At 46.5% G+C, this 25,274-nt stretch overlaps 1 protein-coding gene across 9 annotated transcripts in view; it reads left to right on the top strand.

Moving 5' to 3' along the window:
• The window catches only part of PKD2L1 (polycystin 2 like 1, transient receptor potential cation channel), a 57,564-nt gene that overhangs the window by 4,342 nt on the left and 27,948 nt on the right, over positions 1 to 25,274 (top strand). For 2 of the 9 annotated variants that reach the window (XM_054522775.2, XM_024253946.3), the window contains exons 2-4: positions 5,237 to 5,294; positions 12,189 to 12,298; positions 12,846 to 12,959. In XM_054522775.2, coding sequence (XP_054378750.1) covers positions 5,272 to 5,294; positions 12,189 to 12,298; positions 12,846 to 12,959 — 247 coding nt within the window. In that variant the 5' untranslated portion in view covers positions 5,237 to 5,271. Of the gene's footprint in view, positions 1 to 5,236; positions 5,295 to 10,015; positions 10,193 to 11,339; positions 11,402 to 11,448; positions 12,299 to 12,845; positions 12,960 to 21,183; positions 21,340 to 25,274 lie in introns of those variants that run through there. The other 7 variants (XM_063727706.1, XM_063727707.1, XM_054522774.2 and 4 more) reach the window with 7 other exon arrangements.

Here is a 25,274-nt window from a genome sequence, read left to right as displayed (position 1 = left end):
GACCAGCACCAGGGCCAGAGATTTCTGCAGTGGTCTGACCTTACAAAGATGCCTTTTCCCAGGCCACAGACTACTCCCTCCCTCCTCTGGAGGCCCATAGGGGATCTTTCCCCAGCCTGGAAGGCTACCCCATTCTGAGCAAGCCATCTAGGATGAACACATGGAGAGGAAAAGCAAACACAGGCCCAGGGCCTCCAACAACAAATAAACAAGCTGAAGGGAAAGTCTCTCTTGCCCTGACTCAGCTTCTGAGCCAAAGTAAAGAGAGAAGAGCAGCTTGCCCCCGCGTTTTTTTCTTTCTTTCTTTTTTTTTTGAGACGGAGTCTTGCTCTGTTGTCAGGTTGGAGTGCAGTGGTACAGTCGGCTCACTGCAACTTCTGCCTCCCAGGTTCAAGCAATTCTCCTGCCTCAGCCTCCCAGGTAGCTGGGATTACAGGTGCACGCCACCCCGCCTGGCTAATTTTTGTATTTTTAGTAGAGATGGGGTTTCACCATGTTGGCCAGGCTGGTCTCGAACTCCTGACCTCATGATCTAGCCGCCTCAGCCTCCCAAAGTTTTAGGATTACAGGCATGAGCCACCGTGCCCGGTTCCCGTGTTGCCTTCCTGGTTGTAGAGAGGTAAACCCCCATTTGCTTCCTGCAGTTGCTAAGAGTGCTCCCAGGAAGGTCACACTCTCTTCCAGAGTTCTGAACCCATGCCTCTCTCCCTGCTGTAGGTGAAAGGAACAGACAGGCCCTGGCCATTCCTGGCCCTTCACACCTTTTGCTTCTCTCCTCCCAACTGCCCCTCCCAAGCTGCTGCTTCCCCTACAAGGGAACTGTTTCCTGAGTCCATCTAGCCTCGTGCCCCAGCCAGCCATCCCTCTCCTGGCCTTCCCTTTGCCTGACAGTAACCTCTCCCACAGCTGATGTCACCCTGGCTTTGCACTGACACAGCAGCTGAGCTGGGCACAGCAGGGCTGCGAGGTCCAGAGGGCAGCTGGCTATGTCTGAGGCCAAGCTTCCCTCAGTGCTCGCCCAGGGCTTTTCCTCAGCCAAGAGCCTGCTTCTCTCTCATTCTGTGCCTCTAAGCCAACGTAGCCACATGGGGATAGAGTGTTGACTGAGCCTCCCCTGTGCCCAGCGGAAAGTCAATTCTCTGCTCTGTGTGGGGGAGAATGGAGCCAAAGTTCTGCTCCCACCCCTGGGGAGCTTACAGATTTCTAAGAGAAACAGGACAAAGCACAATAGCAAACTGCGCAGGCTAGCATCTGATGAAGGCAGAGTGTAAACATACTATATTAAACAGGGTCGGAGTTCAGGGAAGAGAGAGGGGTGCCCTTCCTAAGAGGTGCCCCTAGAATCAGGTAGGGGAAGAGAATGGGCTGGTGACAGAGTCATTTAGTGTTTTTTTTTTTTTTTAATTTCTTTTTTTTTTTTTAAGCGTCTATTTATGTGCACTGTGCTAGGTGCTTTGACAATCTACTAATATTTGCCCACATATTTACCTGTATTTTGCAAGGCTCAGCAAAGTTGTACCAGCCTGGGAGTGCTGAGGTGGGGGATGTGATGGGGATTTGTCTGTACCTAACATCTGCTAGGTGCGTACTAGGTACTTCATATATTTTGTCTAGTAACTCGTTCTTTCCAGCCACAGAACAAACATGCTGAGCAGAAAGTCAGAAGGACACTTGCTGGGCGCTGCTTCTCCCTTGCCCTGCCACCACTCACCACTTCCCCCGTGATCACATTCCCTGCTGCATAAGCACTAGTACCTAGGAGGCCTGGCCCCTGGGCAAGTTACATTCTGGAAGGCTCCCCAGGTCAGCTAAAAGCTTCATCTTTCTACTCCAGCCCCCAACTCCACCTTTCTTCCCCATTTCTCCCTACCCAAGAGAGATAAGGAAAATCCCATGCTAGCCCTCAGCTTTACCTTCAGCATCTAAGGTGTAAATTAACGTCATCAAGGTGAATTTCCATGCTGTTATTCTGCTCCTCCCACACCCAGGGTTGGCTGGATTCCCTTTTAAAGGCCAGAGTTATTCCCTTCTCATGTCCTAAGAGACTCTGGATTTGCAATGTCATCTGGCCCAGATATGTTCTTGCAGAATATTTGGTGTCCCCATGTCCTCCTTTCAGGCAGCAGCCCAGAAAGCCAGCTACCTTTATCCCACCCTTCCTAAGCCTGCAGTTGAGGACCAGCCAGGGAGATGGAGGAGCCAAGCCTGGAGCCCCATGCACCGCAGGCCCCTCAGCCCTACCTCAGTTCCTGCAGCCTCAACAGCAACCACAGAACCCCAAAGGGGGCTGTGAACCCTGTCGTTCCCCAGGACATGCCAAGAACCCATCATTCTTTCCCCCAACATTCACTTTACCAAACCTCTGCTTTCTCCAGACAAGTGTCAATGTCTTTTTTCTGATCCCCAAGAGCTGCTTGGCTCTCTGAGCCACCTGGCAAAGCTATGGCTGCATATCGCATAGTTCAGGGAGGTCTATGAGGCTCAGCTGAGTCTGGGACCTCACCACCAACTCTGGCACCAGAGGATAGATGGTCACTTGAGAAAAAGGGACCCCAGGAAAGGGATGGGGCCTGGTGCTGGCCAGCTAGCTTCCAGCCAGGGCAGGCTGACACCTGGGATCTGGGCTGAAGCCAATACTCAGGTAATCCCATTACCTCCTTCATGTTTTAGGGGTTCTAAGCAAGAAGCAGCCAAAGGCGGAGGCATGGAAATGTAGGGCTTGCTTGGGAGGGTGAGTGTGCCTGAATGCATCCAGGAGCAGGCACAGAGTCTCATTCAGGGCATGGCAGGAGCCATGATGGAGGGTAGGGGCATGGGGAGAAGGAAATGAAATTGGGAAGTGAAATCAGCACATGAGGTGACAGGTGAGGGTTCAGTTGTCTCCCTGAGAGGTGGGGAGCAGATGTGGCACTTGGCAGAAACCCCGGAGGGCTGAGGCTGTCCCTTCTCCAAAGGAAGGCATGGAGGCAGTGCGAATGGGCCTCAGAGACCGCAGACTACAGGTAGGGCAGCTGACCAAGACATTCACCTGGGCCACACTGCCCCAGGCCTGCTCCCACCCAGAGCAGCCTCGCCAGTAGTTGAGTGTAGCAGTGATGCGAAGGCAAGCCCATTCCTGGGGGACACAGAACTCCTGATGGCCTATTGCAGCTCCCAGAAGGTTTCACTGAACCTCTCTTCGACTACGCCACGGCTGCCCTCCCAATCTTCCTACCCTATCTCCTTCACTCAGGCAGGACTTTCCTCACTCTCTGACAGCGCTCTCAGCCTCACTCAGCTCCCTGTTTTCTCTCACAGATGTTTCCCCCACGAAAAACCACACATAGTTGCCCAGACTTGGTGTCTGCTTCTCAGAGGAGCCAGTTTAATAGGGGCCATTACTAGACCTCTAGAATGATAAAGCCCTATGGGTTTAGGACCTGTTAGCAGGCCCAGATCTGAACCTGCAGAGTTATCCAGAGGGGGGGAAAAAAAAAGGTAAGGTATAGGAAGAAGCTGTGGAGAGAAGTGGTCTCTAGATTGAGGCCCGTCTGAGGGCTCAGCCCCTCCAAACTGGATTATCTGCTCTTTTACATCTAGAATCTCCATATTGACATACATGGGGCCAGGGTCCTGCTGCCACCCAGTGGCCCTGGTAGGTAAAGCACCTTTGTGGCCTCCTGCTGGGTCCTGTGATTCCGCTGGTGAGGGTAGGAGTGGAGAATTTGTTCTGCTGGTTGGGGTCCTCTCCCTCTCTCATTTACAGCATAAATTACAAAAATCCTGACTTCCAAACTTAATTCCCAAACTTTCCTCCTTTAAAATTAGCACCATAGTCGGCTGAGCACAGTGGCTCACGCCTGTAATCCTAGCACTTTGGGAGGCCGAGGCGGGTGGATCACCTGAGGTCAGAAGTTCGAGACCAGCCTGGCCACATGGCGAAACCCTGTCTCTACTAAAAATACAAAAATTAGCCAGGCATGGTGGTGAGCGCCTATAATCCCAGCTACTCGGGAGGCTGAGGCAGGAGAATCACTTCAACCCGGGAGGCTGAGGTTGCAGTGAGCCGAGATTGTGCCACTTCACACCAGCCTGGGCAAAAGAGCAAAAGTCTGTCTAAAAAAAAAAAAAAAATAGCACCATAGTCACACACATCTGTGAATGTACTACAACCATTGAATTGTCTGTTTTAAGTGGGTGAATTTTATGGCACATGATTCTATCTCAATAAAGCTGTTTTAAAATCAGCACCATAAGAAGAAGTGGGTGAGGCTTTTAGTACGTGAAGATGAGGATGGTTGTTTCCGTTTCTTAGGATATCCCCAAACCGATATGAAGGAAGGTCACACAGTAGGTACTCAACAAATCTTTAATAAATTACTAGTGTTGTTAAATGGAGCCAGTTTTTTTTTTTTTTTTTTGTAATTTCTTTTTTTTTTTTTTTTGAGCCACTTTTTTCATTGCCTCACCACTTATCCTTGAAGCCGTACACCTTCATTCCCCCAAATCTGTAGGCATCAAAAGCCTTCTTACTTTCCAAGGTCACCTGAGATCTTCTAGTCTAAACATCCAAAAGCTTTTCATTGATCAGAACCCTCCTTGAACTTTTTTATTTTTTTGAGACAGAGTTTTACTCTTGTTGCCCAGGCTGGAGTAAAATGGTGCGATCTCGGCTCACCACAACCTCCGCCTCCCGGGTTCAAGCTATTCTTCTGCCTCAGCCTCCTGACTAGCTGGGATTACAGGCGTGTGCCACCACACCTGGATAATTTTGTATTTTTAGTAGAGACGGGATTACTCCATGTTGGTCAGGCTGGTCTCGAACTCCCAAAGGTGATCCAGCCCACCTTGGCCTCCCAAAGTGCTGGGATTGCAGGTGTGAGCCACCACACCTGGCCCCAAAAAGGATCTCTTTAAAGACATGGGGCCGGGTGCGGTGGCTAACGCCTGTAATCCAAGCACTTTGGGAGACTGAGATGGGAGGATCACTTGAGGGCGGGAGAATCACTTGAGGCCAGGAGTTTGAGATCAGCCTGGGCAACATGTCTCTACAAAAAATACAAAAATTAGCCGGGTGTGGTGGTATGCCCTGTAGTTGTAGCTATCTGGGAGGCTGAGATGGGAGGATTGCTTAAGCCTGGGATGTTAAGGTTGCAGTGAGCTGCAATTGCACCTCTACACTCCAGCCTGGGCAACAGAGTGAGACTCTGTCTCAAAAAACAAACAAAAAACAAATTTTACTATTTTTCCCACACAGATGACTAGCGGGATATTGATGAAGTTTAAGGTCTCATGCCCAGGATGCTTTCTTATAGGTACGTGATTCCCAATGTCTTCCATTAATCATTGTCATATTGAGCCATGGTTATTTATGGACTGTGTCCTACGGTTTACACTTACTGAGGTGGAAATGGTTAAGAATCAGTATGTAGTATACAGAAGGTGGTTTGAAGCTTGCCTCTCCCTGTAAAACTTGGAATGTGAATCACCCCAAGATTTTTTTTTTTTTTGAGACGGAGTCTGACTCTGTCGCCCAGGCTGGAGTGCAGTGGCACAATCTCGGCTCACTGCAAGCTCCACCTCCCAGGTTCACGCCATTCTCCTGCCTCAGCCTCCCGAGTTTCTGGGACTACAGGAGCCTGCCACCATGCCGGGCTAATTTTTTTGTATTTTTAGTAGAGGCAGGGTTTCACCATGTTAGCCAGGATGGTCTCGATCTTCTGACCTTGTGATCTGCCTGCCTCAGCCTCCCAAAGTGCTGGGATTACAGGTGTGAGCCACCATGCCCGGCCAACCAAGATTCTTTTGTCTGGAATATGGAAGGCGACTTTCCCCAGGGGTTCCTTCAGGAGAACTTACAAAGTCGTGGGCCACAAGTTTCCTTCCTATAGACTTTGCTATTTCTGGCTCTTCATTGGAGTACAGTAGATCTGGGGGTCACTGAAGAAGCTTGTTGGGATGGGCATGCTGTGAAAAGGGAGCTCACTGGTGGCAGAAATGGGGTAATCCTCACCCCAGTGTCTACACTTGGATGGCATATTACCAAAAACCACATCCCAGCGAAGCCATGGGACCAATTCGCCAAGTGGGTTAAAAAGCTTCCTTCCTGATGAAGACGGGCGCGGTGGCTCACGCCTGTAATCCCAGCACTCTGGGAAGCCGAGGTGGGCAGATCACAAGGTCAGGAGATCAAGACCATCCTGGCTAACAACAGGGTGAAACCCCGTCTCTACTAAAAATACAAAAAAAAATTAGCCGGGCGTGGTGGTGGGCGCCTGTAGTCCCAGCTGAGGCAGGAGAATGGCGTGAACCCAGGAGGCGGAGGTTGCAGTGAGCCGAGATCACGCCACTGCACTCCAGCCTGGGGCGAGAGAGCGAGACTCCGTCTCAAAAAAAAAACTTCCTGATGAAGGGTGCTTCTGGCTTTGATGGGCCACAAGGCTTGTCATGTGGTTATAAAACTTATCTAATAGGTGCTGTCACTCAAAGATTACCTTTGGAATTCTCTCCAGGCCAAATGGTATCACTCCATTCTACTGGTGTCAGCTGCTTGAAATAGTGTAGACACAGAGAGTTCTGGGACCCATGTCACTCAGAAACAATGTCAAAGTCCTGGCTGAAGGTATCTACATTACCCACGAATTGCTGTATATGAGTGGAATGTACAAGCACGGACGCAATAGCAAGAGAACTAAATTTGTTTTGTGCTTCAAAGTACACAGTTTATAAAGACTTCTATATTCTATTATCTAAATCCTAAAACAGTCTTTAAAGTCAGCAGGGCAAGAATTGCTATCAACACTTTGGAGATTTGCAGATAGGTAAACTGAGTCTCAAAAGTGACTTGTTCAGAACCATATAATAGTAAGTTGCTGAGCCAACTGCTAAACCCAGGGACTTTATTCACATTTTCTGTTTGTTTGAGACAGAGTCTTGCTCTGTTGCCCAGGCTGGAGTGCAGTGGCGTGATCTCGGTTCACTGCAACCTCCGCCTCCCAGGTACAAGTGATTCTCCTGCCTCAGCCTCCCGAGTAGCTGGAATTACAGGCACATGCCACCATGCCCGGCTAATTTTTGTATTTTTAGTAGAGACAGTGTTTCACCATGTTGGCCAGGCTGGTCTCGAACTCCTGACTTCAAGTGATCCACCCACCTCAGTCTCCCAAAGTGTTGGGATTACAGGCATTAGCCACCGTGCCCGGCTGACACTGGTTTGTCGATGGCATCGACAAGAGGAAAAGTCAAGTGCCAGTAGGAGCTTGAGGACATGGAGAAAGGTACTGGACACAAGATAATCAGGAGATGCCACTTGATTACCACACTTGCAATTTCTTGAGCAAGTTTAAACATCATAAGAATGCGGAGAACTTTTTGAGAAAATTTCTCAAGCCGTGTTGCATAAGCTGTGCTCCTGGGGCCAATATGGGTTGATCCACACACATGGGGAATGCTTAACACTAAGCAGGAGAAAGCAATCAGATTTTGCCCAGGTAGGTGACCAAAGGTGAATAAAGCAATCCACTGGTGGCCTTGAACAATCAGAGATGTAAGACTTGTCACATAATGACCCTCCTTTAGCACAGTCAAACCCCCGCTGATCACAAGCCTCCTCCAGAATTCAAAATTACCCAATGGGAATCATATACCATCTCCTGTTGCTTTTCCTGCTTCTCTGGACCATACTGTTAGCTTCCTGTTCATCAACCCTATCCTAAGGTCCAGTTATGCAAGGCAGGGGTCTTTTTGCAATTATTTAAAAGGCTTGTAGGTGAGAGGTAGTGGCTCCCTTTTCCTTTATCATCAGCTTATCTAACATAAGGTGGTTGATTCTGGCACAGTTCCTCCTCCTTTTTCCTTTTTTTTTCTGGAGAGTTTCCAAATTTATTGTTTATCAATTGACTCATCTTGGAAATTGAGCTGTAAAACACCAGGATAGAGGATGGTCTTGGTTGCCAAATCTATATTCCCCCACCAGGGCAGTGTTGTATACTTCCAAAACTTTCTAGGTCTCCTCCAAATGACTCAAGGGATGGGAATTTTACCACCTCTCATGGGAGGTTGTTTTATAGCCTCTTACATCTTACCCATTATGAAAGTTCTGATGAAACATTTTTTTCCCCTTTGGTTCATTCATTACCCTTAGATAATCCCCTAAAGAGCACCTTCACAATGCCTCTCCTTCTTTGGAGCTTATGCCTTCAACTATCTGCACATGGCTGTCAGGACTCCATCCCACACACATGCACCTGCACTCTTTAGCTCTTCAGCCAGGCCTACCCACATGAAATTCTTTTCATCTTTCCTCATACTTCAAAACCTCAAGTGAATTGGAAGGGGGATTATGGCTCTCTTCTCAAGATTTTCTCACATCAGCTGCATCCCTTCTCCTCAACCACATGCCAGGTTTGTGTATGCCAATAGCCATTCAGCAATGGAAATGAGGTTTTTCTGGAATGCTGTGTTCTGTCCTACCCATAGCTTAAATCTAGGTAGGATCAATATTTATACAAACTATAATAAGGAGGAAAAATCTAAAAGAAGCCTGGGACTACCTTAAATCTCCAACCCACCAAGAAACTTTTAAACTACAAATAAAAATCTCAGAATAATATATTTCCCTTAAACATAGGCTATGAATTAATAAAATTCAATCACCTTTTAGTAAAGGAAGCATGAAAGGATTGACTACTCGTTTCTTTATGGATGAAAGATTAGCATGGATGAGTGCCCCAAATGAAAAAGAACCCTTCCTTTTCTTCTTATTTTGTTATTTCCTTCCCACTGACTTGGTCAGAAGCCACCTCCTTTTGTTCTGAAACCACTCTGAATAGCTGGTAGTTTCCATGGTCTCTGAAGGGATTCACGCACACCACAGTCCTCGGCGGCAATAGGGACCACCAGGAGGTCCTCACCCTCGTTATGCAACCTCAGGCCTTCCCCCTCCTCTGTCTTCTCCCAACTGCACTAAGGGCCAGTCTTCTACAACCCTAGGGGCATCACAGACATCTTCAGAGCCCCAAGACCCCACCTATCATTCCTATGCTTAGAAGGAACCTCTTCCTTTCCAAACCTTCCCATCCAAACCTGATGGGGCTCTTCGTTTCCAGATCTAGCTTCTGTTTCATTTCCTCCAGAGGAAGCTGCCTTTTCCTCTAAACTTCATAATGTTTAGTGTCTATACCATTAAAATATGCTACCTCACATTATTCATGCCTCCATTTTCTGCTGCTGCTTTTTTTTTTTTTTTTTTTTTTTTGAAACAAGCTCTTGCTCTGTCACTAAGGCAGGAGTGCAATGGCATGAACACGGCTCACTGCAGCCCTGACCTCCCGGGCTCAAGCAATCCTCCTGTCTCAGCCTCCTGTGTATTTGGGATCACAAACATGCATTACCATGCCCAACTAATTTTTTGATTTTTTTGTAGAGACAGGGTCTCACTTTGTTGCCCAGGCTGGTCTTGAACTCCTAGTCTCAAGGTTGGCCTCCCAAAGTGCTGGTGTTAGCCACTGTGCCTGGCCCATTTGCTCCATTTTTTAAAGTTTTATTTTATTTTTAATTGATAAATAATAATTCTATATACTTATGAGGTACAATGTGACATTTTTATACATGTATACATTGTGGAGTGATCAAATCAGGTGAATTAACATATTCATTACTTCAAATATTTATCATTTCTTTGTAGTAAGAGCATTTTAAATCCTCTCTGTTAGCTATTTTGAAGTACACAGTACCTCATTATTAACTGTAGTCACCACACTGTGCAACAGAACAACAGAACATATTTCTCTTGCCTGACTGAAAGCTTTTATCCATCGACCACTCTCTTCCCCTCTCACCCACCCCTCGCCCCCAGCCTCTGGTAACCACCATTCTACTCTCTACTTCTACGAGTTCAATTTTTTTAGATTCCATATATAAGTGAGAGCATAGGGCATCTCTCTCATTATGCCTGGCTTATTTCACTTAACATAATGTTCTCTAGGTTTATCTATGTGGTCGTAAATGACAGAATTTTCTGTGTTTTTTTTTCAAGGCTGAATATATTATATTGTGCATATATACCACATCTTTTAAATCGGTTCGTCTGTTGATGGATACTTAGATTGTTTCCACATCTTGGCTATTGTTAATAATCCTGCAATGGACATGGGAAAGGAGACATCTATTCAACACACTGATTTCAATTCCTTTGAGGTTCCTGGAACATATGGTAATTCTATTTTTAGTTTTTTGAGGAACCTCCATACTGTTTTCCAAGATGTCTGTACTAATTTACAATATTGCCAAGCATACAAGGGGCACCTTTTCTCCACAGCCTCGCCAACACTTGTTATCTTTCTTTCTTTCTTTTTTCTTGAGACAGGGTCTTGCTCTGTTGCTCAGGCTGGAGTGCAGTGGTGTGATTTCAGCTCACTGCAGCCTCACCGCCTCAGCCTCCCCAGCTCAAGTGGTTCTACCACCCCAGCCACCTGAGTAGCTGGGACTACATGCACGCACCCCATGCCTGGCTAATTTTTGTTGTTGTTGTTTTTTGTAGAGGCGGTGTTTCACCATGTTGCCCAGGCTGGTCTTGAACTCCTGAGCTCAAGTGATCCTCCTGCCCTGGCCTCCCAAAGTGCTGGAATTACAGGTGTGGGCAACCACACCCAGCCAAGATCTCTTTATAGGGAAACTCAAGACTGATTATTTTGACAAGGCTGATGTTTTGCTGAATGTGAAGGTGGGCTTCAGGCCAGTGAGTAGCCCTGGGTGGGGAGCCAGGAGTTAGGAGAGGAAAGTCTCTCCTCTAGCCTCAAAGAGGAGAAACTGCAGGGTGACCACCACCACCTGTGGGACCAGCCCCATTCTGGGGCATCATGCATGCCTATAGAGAAGCTGGGGCAGGTGATCAGAAGCTGGAGCAGGGCATAGGCAGCGATGTGCTTGGGGGCCCATGCCACAGTTTTAATTCAGAGACCTGCAGTTATAAAGAAAGCAGATTAATCCTGATATCACGCATAGTTCCACTTTGTGCTCAAGCTTACAATTCTAGGCCCAGGACTAAGCAGAGCCATGGGAAAATGTTCCAGCTCAGCTGGGTCCAGATATCCACTCCCCTTTAGTCCCACATCATACTGTCCTTGTCTTTTGTTCTCTGATCCAGCCTCCCAACCAGGTCTTAGCCTTTTTCCCATACTGAGCCCCACACCCTTAAGGAACCCCCTCTCTTGGTGTATCTCACCTATAAGCCATGGAAAGGCAAGCCTCAGAACAAGGAATATAGACAACCTAGGACTCTGTGGTCCTCTCCCCTGCCCCCTCAGTGCCCTGAAGTATGTGAGACTGAGGTTCCTCCTGCCACTGTCCTTTCCCCACAGCTGAGAGGTTGAAGTGAGGGAGGGGAGCTGCCCGTCTCTACTCCACCAGGGGACAGCTCAAGGTGAGACAGGACAGGAGCCTCAGACCCATTGGCTGAGCCTGGGAGGTGGGCAGAGCCTGGGAGGGGGACAGCGCTCTTCAGCTTTCCTCCCGGCCTTGGTCCCCACCCCAATCCATGTCGGCCCTTTCAGGAGCTTTTAGTGGGAATGAACTCAGACCCACAGCACAGGCCCCCGGCTCCCCTCCTGTCTCAGCTCCTCCCATTGCTCTTTGATCATCTCTTCTGTCCGACCTCTGGGCCATCTCTCCACCAGGCACATCTGCAAGCAGCCCCGTTCATCCCCAGCATCGCCTCTTCCTCCCGTTTCTCCTTCCACTCCCAGCTCCACAACCTCCTCCTATTCTCCCCTCCCCTCTTCAGACCCCCACCTCCCAGTTCCCTCACCTCCCCTTTCTGCTGGTCCCCTGGGGCTTGCAGCAAGAGGGAGAGAGAGCTCCTGACAGGATTGATGGTCCTTCCTCACCCTGTCCTCTCATCCGCTCCCTCCCCAGCAGGCACAGACATCCCCCTACAAAAGGCAGGAGCCCAGGCTGTGTGGAAACAGCTGCTCTCAGACGCCCTTCCCTTTGCTCTCTGCTGGCTAGGCTGGGCTGCGCCTCTGCTCCTTCTTCCTCTAGCTGAAAGTGGGCACCTGGGGTACCGGGCCCCCCACCTCATTCCCCATGAATGCTGTGGAAAGTCCTGAGGGGCAGGAGCTGCAAAAGCTGGGGAGTGGAGCCTGGGACAACCCCGCCTACAGTGGTCCCCCTTCCCCACATGGGACGCTGAGAGTCTGCACCATCTCCAGCACGGGGCCCCTCCAGCCCCAACCCAAGAAGCCTGAAGATGAACCCCAGGAGACGGCACACAGGACCCGGGTGTCCAGCTGCTGCCTCTATATCTGTCAAGGCATCAGAGGTACCAGATAGGGGGAGGGTTCTCCTGGGATATTAGAATCAGGAGAAGGAGTCACCAAAAGCTTTTGGGCAGGGGGTGGGGGTGGAATGTGATCTGAAGAAGAGGTGACCTTTCAGTGTCACTTTGGGGTGTGTGAATTTCCCGTGGTAGTGCCGCACGACCCAGAACACAGAGGCCAGCTGAGCGGTCTACCAGTTGTGGGGAGCCTGGCATGGTCATCACCTGGGGACCCAGGGAGTATGTGGGAGCTGGTTTGAGGGAGGACATGGATGTGATGATGCCCTAGACTACCCCACCTGGAACAGGTGCCTCCTTTCCATGCCTTCATTCTCTACAAGCCAGGGCCTTCACCCCTGTCGACCTCAGGGAGTTGATGGGAAGGGCAAGCATGGGTGTGGGTAGAGTAGCCACATTCAGCCAAGGATGAAGGTGATGGGCAAGGAAGGGCAGGGGTGGAAAGGGGCTAAAGTCCAGGGACAGATGGATGGGGATGACTGGGAGGAACACTGTCACTGAGCATCCCTGGCATCTCTCCCATGCCCCTTAGGACTTTGGGGAACAACCCTGACTGAGAACACAGCTGAGAACCGGGAACTTTATGTCAAGACCACCCTGAGGGAGCTGTTGGTATATATTGTGTTCCTGGTGGACATCTGTCTATGTGAGTAGCATCTGTGTTTGTGTACATCTGTCTGTGAGAAACATCTATGTGTGCACTATCTGTATAAACATTCCTGTGGGCAACATCTGTGGAGCCAGCGTCTATCTGTGTAAGCAGGCTATATCCGGGAACTTTAGATAACAATATTCCGATCCCATCTATTTACCTTTGCAGCTTAAGATATTTTGTTTAAAAGGAATTTGTCAGCAGAGGAAGGCAGTTTGGTCAAGAGTTACAAGGGGAAACCAGTTTTTGGCAGCCATTGTTTTCTATTGGCTGAAAAGGTGAAAGGTGAAAATATTTTACCCTTCTGTAGAGAGTGGGCCGGCACGGTGGCTCACGCCTGTAATCCTAGCACTTTGGGAGGCCGAGGTGGGCACATCACCTGAGGTCAGGAGTTTTGAGACCAGCTTGGCCAACATGGCGAAACCCTGTCTCTGCTAAAAATACAAAAATTAGCTGGGTGGCAGGTGCCTGTAATCCCAGCTACTCAGGAGGCTGAGGCAGGAGAATCACTTGAACCCAGGAGCAGAGGTTGCAGTGAGCCAAGATCGTGCCACTACACTCCAGCCTGGGGGACAGAGCAAGGCTCTGTCTCTCTGTCTCCAAAAAAGAAAAAAAAAGAAAAAAAAAAAAAAAGAGTGGAAAACCACTCCCTTCTGTTTGGAAAAATAGTTTGGTGGGCTTCACCCAGTTATTATACTATATCCAATTCATGTTTCTTTAGAGGCAGAAAAAAAAATGGAAGAAAAAAAGAGAGGAAGTAGAAGAGCCAGGCGACCTTAGATCTCAGATCCCTGTTAAGAGAGAGAGGGACGCACATGGTGTGGTGATGGTCCCATGTGAGAGACCACCATGCCACATGCCATTGGAGGAAGCTTATTGAGGCTCTAGCTATAGACACAAACTGAGAAGGTTTGATCTCTAAGTTGAGAGAAGCAAGTGAAAAGACAGGAGGGCGACTGTGGAAAGATAGAGTCAAAGAACTGTAAATAATAATAGAATTCGACCAAACAGATGCTATTAGACCTGTAGGTAATGACAGCAACTTTGTATTTGGTTTATTACTTCTTTCAAAAATTGCACAAGTGATGTATGCCTAGTTTAATATAGTTGTGTGTGGGGTTGTGTTTTGATTAAAGCTGTAGGTTGGATCATACAACTAAGATGCCCTCATTACTAGGTGTTCTAGGCTCCACAATACTCTGTTCTTGTCAGGGTGCATAAATCTTTTGAAAGTGGAGTCAAGGAATCTCATAACATCAATGTTGATGGAATGTTTTCTTATTTTTTGAGCCACCCACATTTGTGCGAGCCCTCTAGGAAAGCTGGCAGAAAGCACTTTGTTCTGGCTGTGCTGTATCGGAACTCATTCCATGCTGGACAGAGGGGACAGTCCTCTGTGTTTGCCACTGGCCACTTGGCTGGGAGTGAAAGGACACAGTGCGTGTGAGGAACAACGGCCGGCCCAATGTACATTTTGTGGGGCCCTATCAATTCCTTTCAGCAAATGGCTGTCAGAAATTCATTTGTTGACGTATTGATTTTTTTTTTGTCCTAACCATCTGCTAGCAAGGAGAAGTCATCTCCTTTTTCAGATCCTGTGACAGCAGCTGAAACCCACAGGCAGAGGCTTTCTCTATAAATGACTTAAACGTCTCTCTTTCCAGATTAACCTCTGGAACAGGACTGTTTCTAGCTCCCCAGAGTTACCGTGAACCATTTCTAACTCCATTGTATGGAGCTGGAAAGGGTGGAAGCTTGGGTTCTGGAAGTCCAGGAGTCCAATCCACTCATGTTCTCTGCTTTCTGAGATCTCAGTGCACTGATGCATTGCCAGATGGTCTGTGACTTGTCAAAATCTGAGTCATAGACTTAGTCCAATAATTACAGAATCCTTGAGCAGACGGGGGCTTTAGAGCTCATCTAATTTTAGGATGCAGAATACGTGGAATCCTTTCTCTGTGATCCTTCCCATGGTGCTCTGTCAGGTGGCCAACCAGCCCAACCTGGGGAGTGTCAACGGGGCTGTCACTGTTTCATGAGGCAACCCATCCTACTATTGGGCAGCTCTGTTTCCTTCCTCTTATGGAGCCACCTCCTCTGAGCTAGACGTTGGACTGAGAAACACATAGATAACAGATACTTGGGACTTTCCCCTCAGAGGCTCACTTCCTTTTCAGAACTTTCTTCTATTAAGCCAACTACTGATGTGTCCCTGTCACTCTCTGAAGTGACAACCTTTCACTTCAGGTTGAATGTAGCTTGCCCTTGGTCATCTCTTCTCTAGGTTAAATAACTTCTATTTTATCAGTAAACTAGTCATGATACTATGGTTTTCAGAGGTGGTATTATGCAGGGATTGAAGGCATGGGCTCCAAATGGGTCAAACACCATGCACTGCCATTCACCATTTGAGGGCCCTCGAGCAATTTGCTTAACTTCTTTGAATTTCAGTTTCCTCATCGTACTTACACAATCCAACAGGATTATGTGAGATAATAGCCATGAAATCGTTAACTCAGTGCCTGGCATATATTAAAAGCAATTTCAGAATGCTCTCCATACTGGTTGCCTGCCTGCAGACTTCATCTATGTGATTCCTGGCACTGGACAAAATATGCCACAGACAATCTGACCAGCACAGAGTACTGTGATGCCATTATTTCTGTTGTACCCAGATTTGGGGGATCTGTGAGGAAATGCAGAGGAAGTGATATCTGAGCTAAAACCTGAGAGATATGGAGGATTTATCCCCTTGAAAGGGAGGTGAATAGAAAGGAAGTCTCTGGGAAGAGGGGACAGCATGTGCCAAGGCCCAAAAGGGACAGAGGGCATAGTTTAGTTAAACTGCATCAACATGGCTGGAGCAGAGAGTTTGAGAAGCAAAGCGGTAAAAGACGACAAGCCTGGCCTTATAAGAAGGGGCCGATTATGAGGGGCCTTATAAGGCATGAGAAAGAATTTGGACTTTATTCTGAGGGGTACAGGGAGAGCTATTGAAAAGTTTTAAGCATAGGAGTGACATGACAAATTTTAAGTTCTCCTGAGGAGAGGGCAGAAGTATAAACCTTGGGTCACAGAGGTATCTCTGGGAAAGTTGAGTAGGGGAGATAATAGTCCTGTGCTAAGGATATTAATGGGATTTTTAAAAACCTTACCAGGGCCACTGAGTCAATCTGGTGGCAGTATAGCATGCTGGTCAAGCAGTGAGGCTCTGAAGTCGACTATGTGGGTTCAAGGTCTGGCGCTTCCCCAATTATCAGCTGTGTGATCCTGAGCAAGTTTGCTAACCTCTCTTATCCTTGGATAATGATCATACCCACCTGAGAAGATTCTTATGCAGGTTAAATAAAATAGCTCACTAATATGCTTAGCACAGTATCTGTCTGGCACATGGTAAATAGTGCCTATTGTCTTCAAGTCACAGCAGGCACTGTAAAACTATAAATGTGGCATCATAACCCAGCCAGCAGTGGAGGGTGAGGAAGGGAGAATTAATCTGATACCTTTAAACCTCAGAAAACCTCCAAGTCCTATGGAATTGGGCTCTTAATAAAGACCCTGAAATCGTTAGACTACCTGAAAATGTGCCATTTAACTTGGGCCTTGAGAATTAAAGTCTGCACCCACAAAGTGCCGGCCCCACAAGAACTTTTTATGAAACAGAATTAGGAGGCCTTCACATTCTGATGATTCCTACAACATCTAGTAAGATAATACTAATACTAGTTTCCTAGCCCCTGCCTCTACCTGCCTCTTCCTTTCAGACATATTTTCAGGCAACACGGAGCCTTGGAATGACCTCAGGAGGGCCACTTCGGCGCTCTCCAAGGTCCTGGCCTCACCTCCCTGGTGTCTCAGCTCTCCGTTAGGCTCCCTGAGCTCTGGCCAACAGCATCTAGACCACAGGTTCTCAGTGGGGATGATGTAGCCCCCAAGAGTGTAAAAATAGTTTCTCCAAGGGCAAAAAGAATGCTTTAGGTATTACAATGGCTTTTGGGCCACTGAAGAGCCACGGTACATAAGCAAATGTAGAGTCTGTCTGCGGTATCGGAATTGGGAGTGATTAGGAAGAAAATGTCTAAAGAGACTTCTGGGGAGATGGATAATGCAAAAAAGGTTAAGAAACACTGAACCAGATCCACTTAATTTGGCTAGTCAGTATGCTGACTGAGCTCTCCTGCCTAAGGATTGGGAATACATGTTATAAGCCTGAAAGCTGGCACCAAGCGGGGTGGCTGTTGTGTTGCTCTATCAGGATGCTGTTTTCTAAGAACTGGAGTGACATGCAGTTGGATATGCAGCTGTGCCAGTGTGCTTTTCCATGTCAGTTCCCGTGACTGGGTTCAAATGCTCCAGGACCCGTGTTTATTATTAGGTAAACACAGTGGCATGATGAAAACATAAAAACATTGGAGTCAGACACACTGGATTTAAATACTAGCTCCTCTACTTCCTGGCTTTGTGACCTTGAACACTTGTTCTACCAATAACGATAATAACATTTATCTTCTGGAGATAGCATGCATAAAGAACCAAACACAAGCACTGGTAGTAGTTATCTTTGTATTATCTAGTGGAAAATCAAAACCCTCACCTGGTCCTCTAGACTGTTCATTAAAAAAAATACCTTTCAAGAGAGAAGCCAATCTGAAAAGGCTACATACTGTGTAATTACAACTATATGCCATGGTGGAAAAGACGGAACTATGGAGATACTAAAAGCTGTCAGTGGTTTCCAGGGGTTGGGGAAAGAGAAGGATGAATAGGTAAAGCACAGAGGATTTTTAGGGCAGTGAAACTACTCTGTATGGTGAATACCTGCCATTTTACGTAAAACCCATACAATGTACAATACCAAGAGTAAAACCTAAGGTACACTGTGGACTTTGGGTAACAGTGATGTGTCAATGTAGGTCCATTGTATAACAAAGGTACCACCCTGGTGTTGGATGTTGATAGCAGGGGAGGCTGTACTTATGTGAGGACAGGGGATCTATGGGAAATCTCTGCACCTTTCATTCAATTTTGCTGTGAACCTAAAATTACTCTAAAAAATAAAGTGGGCTGGGCATGGTGGCTCATGCCTGTAATCCCAGCGCTTTGGGAGCCCAAACTGGGCGGATTGCCTGAGGCCAGGAGTTCGAGACCAGCCTGGCCAACATGGTGAAACCCCTACTCTACTAAAGATACAAAAATTAGCCGCATGTGGTGGCACGCTCCTGTAGTCCCAGCTACTCAGGAGGCTGAGGCAGGAGAATCGCTTGAACCTGGGAGGTGGAGGTTGCAGTGAGTCGAGATCTTGCCACTGTACTCCAGCCTGGGTGACAGAGCGAGACTCCATCTCAAAAATAAAATAAAATAAAAGCAGTGATTATTTGTCTATTAAAAGTAAATCAATAAATAACATAAAATTACCTTTCAAAATTTGTAGTTGGTTCCACATATAGGGATAGTATTGTTTGAGTAGCATCCTTTAAGTGATGTCAGACCTTTAAGTTAAAGTACTTTCCCTGGAAGCCCTGAGTTTATCACAACCACCACCACCATCATCATCATTATTAACAGCACAAACAACAAACCTTTATTGAATAATTTTTCAATGCACCTAGCACTATATTATGTACTTTATCTCACTGACTACTTCCAATGACTCTATGAAATTGGTTCAGCCTATCACTCCCATTTTACAAATCAGAAAGATTTAGAAAAGTCAAACAGCTTGTTCAAGGCCACTCATGCAAGCAAGTGAAGAAAGAGGAATCCAACTCAGCAATTGGTTGCCTGACTTGAATTCCGAGGCTTTTAACCACTGGAGTCTACTATGGCCTCTCTATCTGGAAATGTATTGCTCATAAATTTACTAATACCCATGAACATCTTAGCAAGGACCACTCCGTACCCTACCCTAATAGAAGCAGAGTATTGAGAAATTCTACTAGCTAACTACTATTCTTTCTTTTTATTGCTGTATTTAAAGATGATATAAAAACATTAAAGAATATTTTAAAATATAGTTGGCTACCACTACATTAAAGAATTTTTCATTTTTCTTATTACCAGTGTTTATGCATACATTCTTACCTGGTTGTATTATATTGTATACTTTCATCATTTATAACATTTCATCATATTTCTAAGTAGTTTTTTTTTTTTTTTTGAGACAGAGTCTGGTTCTTTCACCCAGGCTGGAGTGCAGTGTCCTGCCTCAGCCTCCCAAGTAGCTGGGATTACAGGTGCCCACCACCACGCCCAGCTAATTTTTGTATTTTTAGTAGAGACGGGGTTTCACCGTGTGGCCCAGGCTGGTCTGGAACTCCTGACCTCAAGTGATCGACCCACCTCAGCCTCCCAAAATGTTGGGATTACAAGCATGAGCCACTGTAGTTTTTGTTTTTGTTTTTGTTGTTGTTGTTTTGAGACAGGGCCTCGCTCTGTTGCTCAGGCTGGTATGCAGTGGTGTAATCTCAGCTCACTCCAGCCTCAAACTCTCAGGTGAGCCTCCCACCTCAGCCCTAAAAGTAACTGGGTCCACAGGCATGCACCACCACACCTGGTTAATTTTTGTATTTTTCATAGAGACGGGGTTTCCCCATGTTGCCCAGTCTTGTCTTGAACTCCTGGGCTCAAGCCTTCCAAAGTGCTAGGATTACAGGCGTGAGCCACTGTGCCTGGCCTCTCAATAGTTTTGATATTTTCTTTCCTTCTTCCTTCCTCCCTTCCTTCCTCCCTCCCTCCCTCCCTCCCTCCCTGTCTCCCTCCCTCCCTCCCTCCCTCCCTCTTTTCTTTCTTTCTTTCTTTCTTTTTTCTTTCTTTCTTTCTTTCTTTCTTCCTTTCTTTTTCTTTCTTTCTTTCCTTTTTCTCACTCTGTTGCCCAGGCTGGAGTGCAGTGGCGCGATTTCAGCTCACTACAGCGTCAACCTCCTAGGCTCAAGCTATCCTCCCACTTCAACCTCTCAAGTAGCTGGGACTACAGGTGCACACCAACACACCCTGCTAATTTTTAAATTTTTTGTAGAGATGGGGTGTTGCTATATTTTCTTTTCTTTTCTTTTCTTTTTTTTTTTTTTTTTGAGACAGAGTCTCACTCTGTCACCTAGGCTGGTGTGCAGTGGCGCGATCTCGGCTCACTGCAACCTCTGCCTCCTGGATTCAAGCAATTCTCCGGCCTCAGCCTCCCAAGTAGCTGGGATTACAGGCATGTGCCGCCCTGCCCGGCTAATTTTTTTGTATTTTTAGTAGAGATGAGGTTTCACCATATTGGCCAGGCTGGTCTCGAACTCCTGACATTGTGATCCACCCACCTTGACCTCCCAAAGTGCTGGGATTACAGGCGTGAGCCACCGTGCCCGGCCAGTGTTGCTATATTTTCTAGGCTGATCTTCAACTCCTGAGCTCAAGTCATCCCCCTGCCTCGGTTTCCCAGAGTGCTGGAATTACAGGCGTGAGCCACCGTGCCCAGCCAGTTTTTATATTTTTATTTTAAGGACTACAGTCACACCGCAATTAACTAAAACATTTCTCTGGTTGTTTCAGTATTTGCCTATCATGGTAAATGTATCTATAGCTGCAGCTTTTTTTTTCACTTCTGTTAAATTATTTCCTTGGGAATTGCTAAGGAGAGAGATTACCACGAGGGCAAAAGGTAGAAATATCTCCTTAGTATCTGCTATGTGTTGTCATTTTGCCTCTGTAAGGGATTATACAAATTTATGATGCCACTAGTGCTATAAGATCACATCAATTTTGTCACAACCTCATCAAAATGGGATGTTCTCATTTATAAGTTTTATTATTAAATAGGTATAAGATGGTACAACTCACATTAATTTACTTGCCTTTTATTACCAATGAGGTTGGACACTTTTCTCAAGCTTTAATTTATAATGTGTATTTATTTTTGTGTAAATTGCATGAGAGATGTTTTCAGGGGGACAAAGGAGGGAAGGGAAAGTGGGGAACTTGGACCATTAGACCCTAGGTGAGGAATCAACCACCAGTGACCTCATTTCCCAGATCTGGGCTCTGGGGAGTGGAAAGAACAGCTAACAAAGTTAGCCATCACCTGCAGAGAAATTTGGCGGCGGACAAGCCCCAGTAGACTATCATGGTCAGCCATACTGACCATGTTTCTTCTCCCTTATGCTTTATTCTAGAAACTGGTGGACCTAGAATCCAAGACTATTTGGAATCTCATCTGGCTAAAATGGAGCTATCTTTTTCATGCAGGCAATATGGGTGACCCATCAATTGTCCGATAATAATAATGTCAATTGTGCAATCCTTTAAACCTTACACAGAGATTTCGCATGTATCATCTCATTGGATCCTGACGGCAATCCTGTAATGGCTCAATATTTTTACTTTCTTTCTGCAGGTTAGGGAAATATTATTATTGTCTTTATGAATAGTTCAGGAATGATTAGTGACTCAAGCTCTTCCTGAGGGATGGAGTCAGTCCTGTCCCAGCTATTCCTCAGCAGAGAAAGTGCTGGAGAATTATCTTCCTGGTTCTCTTCCCACTGGGCCCACACCCTCATCATGATATTTATGAAAAGGCTTCCAGCCCTTTGTCTTCTTGGAGGGATGGCTGTAGCCTTTTGTTGATGGAGGAAACATTGAAGGTCTTTGTGTAGAAATAATGGCTGTTTGTTTTAGGAGACATTATTGTTATCTCAAAGGTGCACCTGGGACTGGCCCTGTATAGGAGAGGCTCTAAGCCAGGAAATGGCTGAGTCTGGTCACCATGGAGCTGGGGAGGAGGGCAGAGACCCTCAACCTTTAATGCCTAATGGCTACATGCCAATTAATATCAATTGGATGCTCTTAATCCATCACTAGTTGTAAAGAAATGCATGCCTCTCTTTACTCTGCTTTCTTTTAGTGGATTTCAAGGTTCTATCCATAGATTGGTGGAATTGCACTAACAGGAGAGGTTGAAGTGAGCTTGTCAAGAAAGCTTGACAGTATTTCTAGAATCAACAAAGAAAGGAGCAGAAATATATTGGAGGTTCAGAAAGTGTCTGTGGCTGAGTTCCTGTGTGGCTGTAATGATGTCAGAAGACACTTTGTCATATAGAACCACGATTTTAGTGAAGGCACAGTTGTATAATGGAAAGAGCGTGTGACCTGGAATAAGGTGGTCTGATCCAAATGATGGTGCTACCAGTTATTAGCCACGCATCTTTGGCAAATAGGTCAAGATACTTAAATCTTTCTAAACCTTGATTCCTCAAGTGAGAATAACATCTGCTTTTGTGAGGTTGATGGAAAACAAATTAGGTATTTAGTAGTACAGTGCTTGGAATATAATAGGCTTTCAGTAAATATTAGTTGCCATTCCCTGTCAAGATATAAATTAGGAAAATATTGAAATACATCTCAGCCAGGCTCAGTGGCTCACGCCTGTAATCCCAAAACTTTGGGAGGCTGAGGCAGGTGGATCACCTGAGGTCAGGAATTCAAGACCAGCCTGGGCAACATGGTGAAACCCCATCTCTACTAAAAATACAAAAATCAGCTGGGCACAGCGGTGTGTGCCTGTAATCCCAGCTACTCGGGAAGCTGAGGCAGAAGAATTGCTTGAACCCCAGAGGTGGAGGTTCCAGTGAGCCGAGATCGTGCCACTGTACTCAGCCTGGACGACAGAGTGAGATTCCATCTAAAAAAAAAAAAAGAAAAAAAAAAGACAGAGAGAGAGGGAAAAAAAAATGAAAAACAGGCTGGGTGCGGTGGCTCATGCCTGTAATCCCAGCACTTTGGGAGGCCAAGGCGGGTGGATCACGAGATTGGTAGATCGAGACCATCCTGGTTAACACGGTGAAACCCCGTCTCTACTAAAAATACAAAAAAATTAGCTGGGCGTGGTGGCAGATGCCTGTAGTCCCAGTTACTCAGGAGGCTGAGGCAGGAGAATGGTATGAATCCAGGAGGTGGAGCATGCAGTGAGCCGAGATCACGCCACTGCACTCCAACCTGGGTAACAGAGCAAGACTCCGCCTAAAAAAAAAAAAAGAAAAACATCTCAATACTCTGGATTGTTGTAGATGAGGCCAGTCTGGAGTACTGCTGATGTAAGTGGCTAGCAAAAGAGCATATAACTTGTATTACAAGGCGTGAGTTTGAGCACTAGCTCTGCCTCTTGCCCTGAGCAAATCATGTACACTCTGAACTTCATGATTCATAGGAAGTTTTGTTCATGGGTAAGATGGAATCAGCAGACATGTCTGATAGGCAACTGGGAGACATTACATACAAAAACTCTTTGAAAACTATGAAATAAGGTACACAGCTAGGGGATTATAAGGATATTGACAATTATGTTATTGGGTGGTGGCAGCAGGATTGCTGAGATTTTAAGTTCAGACAGAACCTCCAGACTGGGCAGAGGTTCTACTCACAAAAATAAGGAATGAGGGCAATCTTTTCTTTTTTTTGAGACAGAGTCTTGCTCTGTTGCCCAGGCTGGAGTGCAGTGGTGCAATCTTGGCTCACTGCAACCTCCACCTCCCGGGTTCAAGTGATTCTCCTGCCTCAGCCTCCGGAGTAGCTGGGATTACAGGTGCGCACCACCACACCCGGCTAATTTTTGTTTTTTTTTAAGTAGACGTGGGATTTCACCATGTTGGCCAGGCTGGTCTCAAACTGATCTCAGGTGATCCGCCCACCTCAGCCTCCCAAAGTGCTGGGATTACAGGCATGAGGCACCATGCCTGGCCAGAGCGATCTTTTTCAAAGGTGTCCTCTGAGGACCCCTAGGGCTTCCTGAGACCTTCTCAGGGGGGTTGTGAGGTTCTCTCTTACCCCGAAACATATTTGCTTAAGGTCATATTTTCTTCATATACTTCAACCAAAATAACATATTGCAACAGGTTGTGCGGAAGCAGATACGAGAATACAGCTGTCTTCTATTAAGCCAGACATTAGGAGACTTGCAAACATGGAAAACAATTCCATTAACATTTTTCTTTGTTTGTTTGTTTTGAGACAGGGTCTCACCCTGTCACTGAGGCTGAGTACAGTGCTGTGATCAGGGCTCACTGTACCCTTGACCTCTTGGGCTCAAGCAATCCTCCCACCTCAGCCTCCCAAGTAGCTGGGACTACAGGCATGTAGCACCACACCCGCTTAATTTTTGTTTTTTTGTAAAGACAGGGTCTCGTTATGTTGCCCAAGCTGGTCTTGAACTCCTGAATGTAAGTGATCCTTCTGCCTTGGCCTCCCAAAATGCTGGGATTATAGGCATGAGCCACCGTGCTCGGCCAAATTTTTGGGGGATTTGTTTGAAAAAATATAGTATTTTTTAAAAAATAAAAAGTGTTATTTGTGTTTACATGTATAGGGATTGTTATCATTATTTTCAAATGAATGAGTTAATATATATTTACATTTTTCCTGAATTTTAATTTATTTTATTTTATTTTTATTTTTATTTTTTTGAGATGGAATCTTGCACCGTCACCCAGGCTGGAGTGCAGTGGGGCGATCTTGGCTCACTGCAGCCACTGCCTCCCAGGCTCAAGGGATCCTCCCACCTCAGCCTCCCTAGTAGCTGGGACTACAGGCACATGCCACCACACCCAGCTAATTTTTTGTATTTTTGGTAGAGATGGGGTTTTACCATGCTACCCAGGCTGGACTCGAACTCCTGAGCTCAAGCTATGCACCTACCTTGACTTCCCAAAGTGCTGGGATTACAGGCATGAACCACTGCGTCTGGCCAGTTTTAACTTTTAATAAGGTAATGATTGATAAATATAACCCAAATAAATGAAAACTGTTTGCAGTCCTCAAAATATTGAAGTTGCAAAGGGGTTCTGAGAACAAAATGTGTGTAAACCACTGGCTCAGAGACTGAGTCTAAGCTGGTCGAATTAGATTATTTCATAGCATGGAGGAAAAGAACAGATGAGACAAAGAGAGCTTATTAGCAAAATGCTGAAACTAAGTTTGAGATCCTGGATAGTCACACATTCATTCATTCAAACATTTATGAAGTCTTACTATGTGCCAGGCCCTAGGCCAAGTACTGAGGGCTTTGAAATACCTGAGACAAGGGTGGGCAAGGTGGCTCACACCTGTGGCTCAGCATTTTGGGAGGCCGAGGCGGGCAGATCACCTGACATCAGGAGTTCGAGACCAGCTTGACCAACATGGAGAAACCCTATCTGTACTAAAAATACAAAATTAGCCAGGCGTGGTGGCACATGCCCATAATCCTAGCTACTCGGGAGGCTGAGGCAGGAGAATTGCTTGAACCTGGGAGGTAGAGTTTGCAATGAGCCGAGATCGTGCCATTGCATGCCAGCCTCG

The sequence above is a fragment of the Pongo abelii genome, chromosome 8 (genome assembly GCF_028885655.2).
Source record: "Pongo abelii isolate AG06213 chromosome 8, NHGRI_mPonAbe1-v2.0_pri, whole genome shotgun sequence".
NCBI classification, from domain to species: domain Eukaryota; kingdom Metazoa; phylum Chordata; class Mammalia; order Primates; family Hominidae; genus Pongo; species Pongo abelii.
Note: the sequence above shows the minus strand (reverse complement) of the source record. Positions and strands in the feature narration are given on the sequence as shown.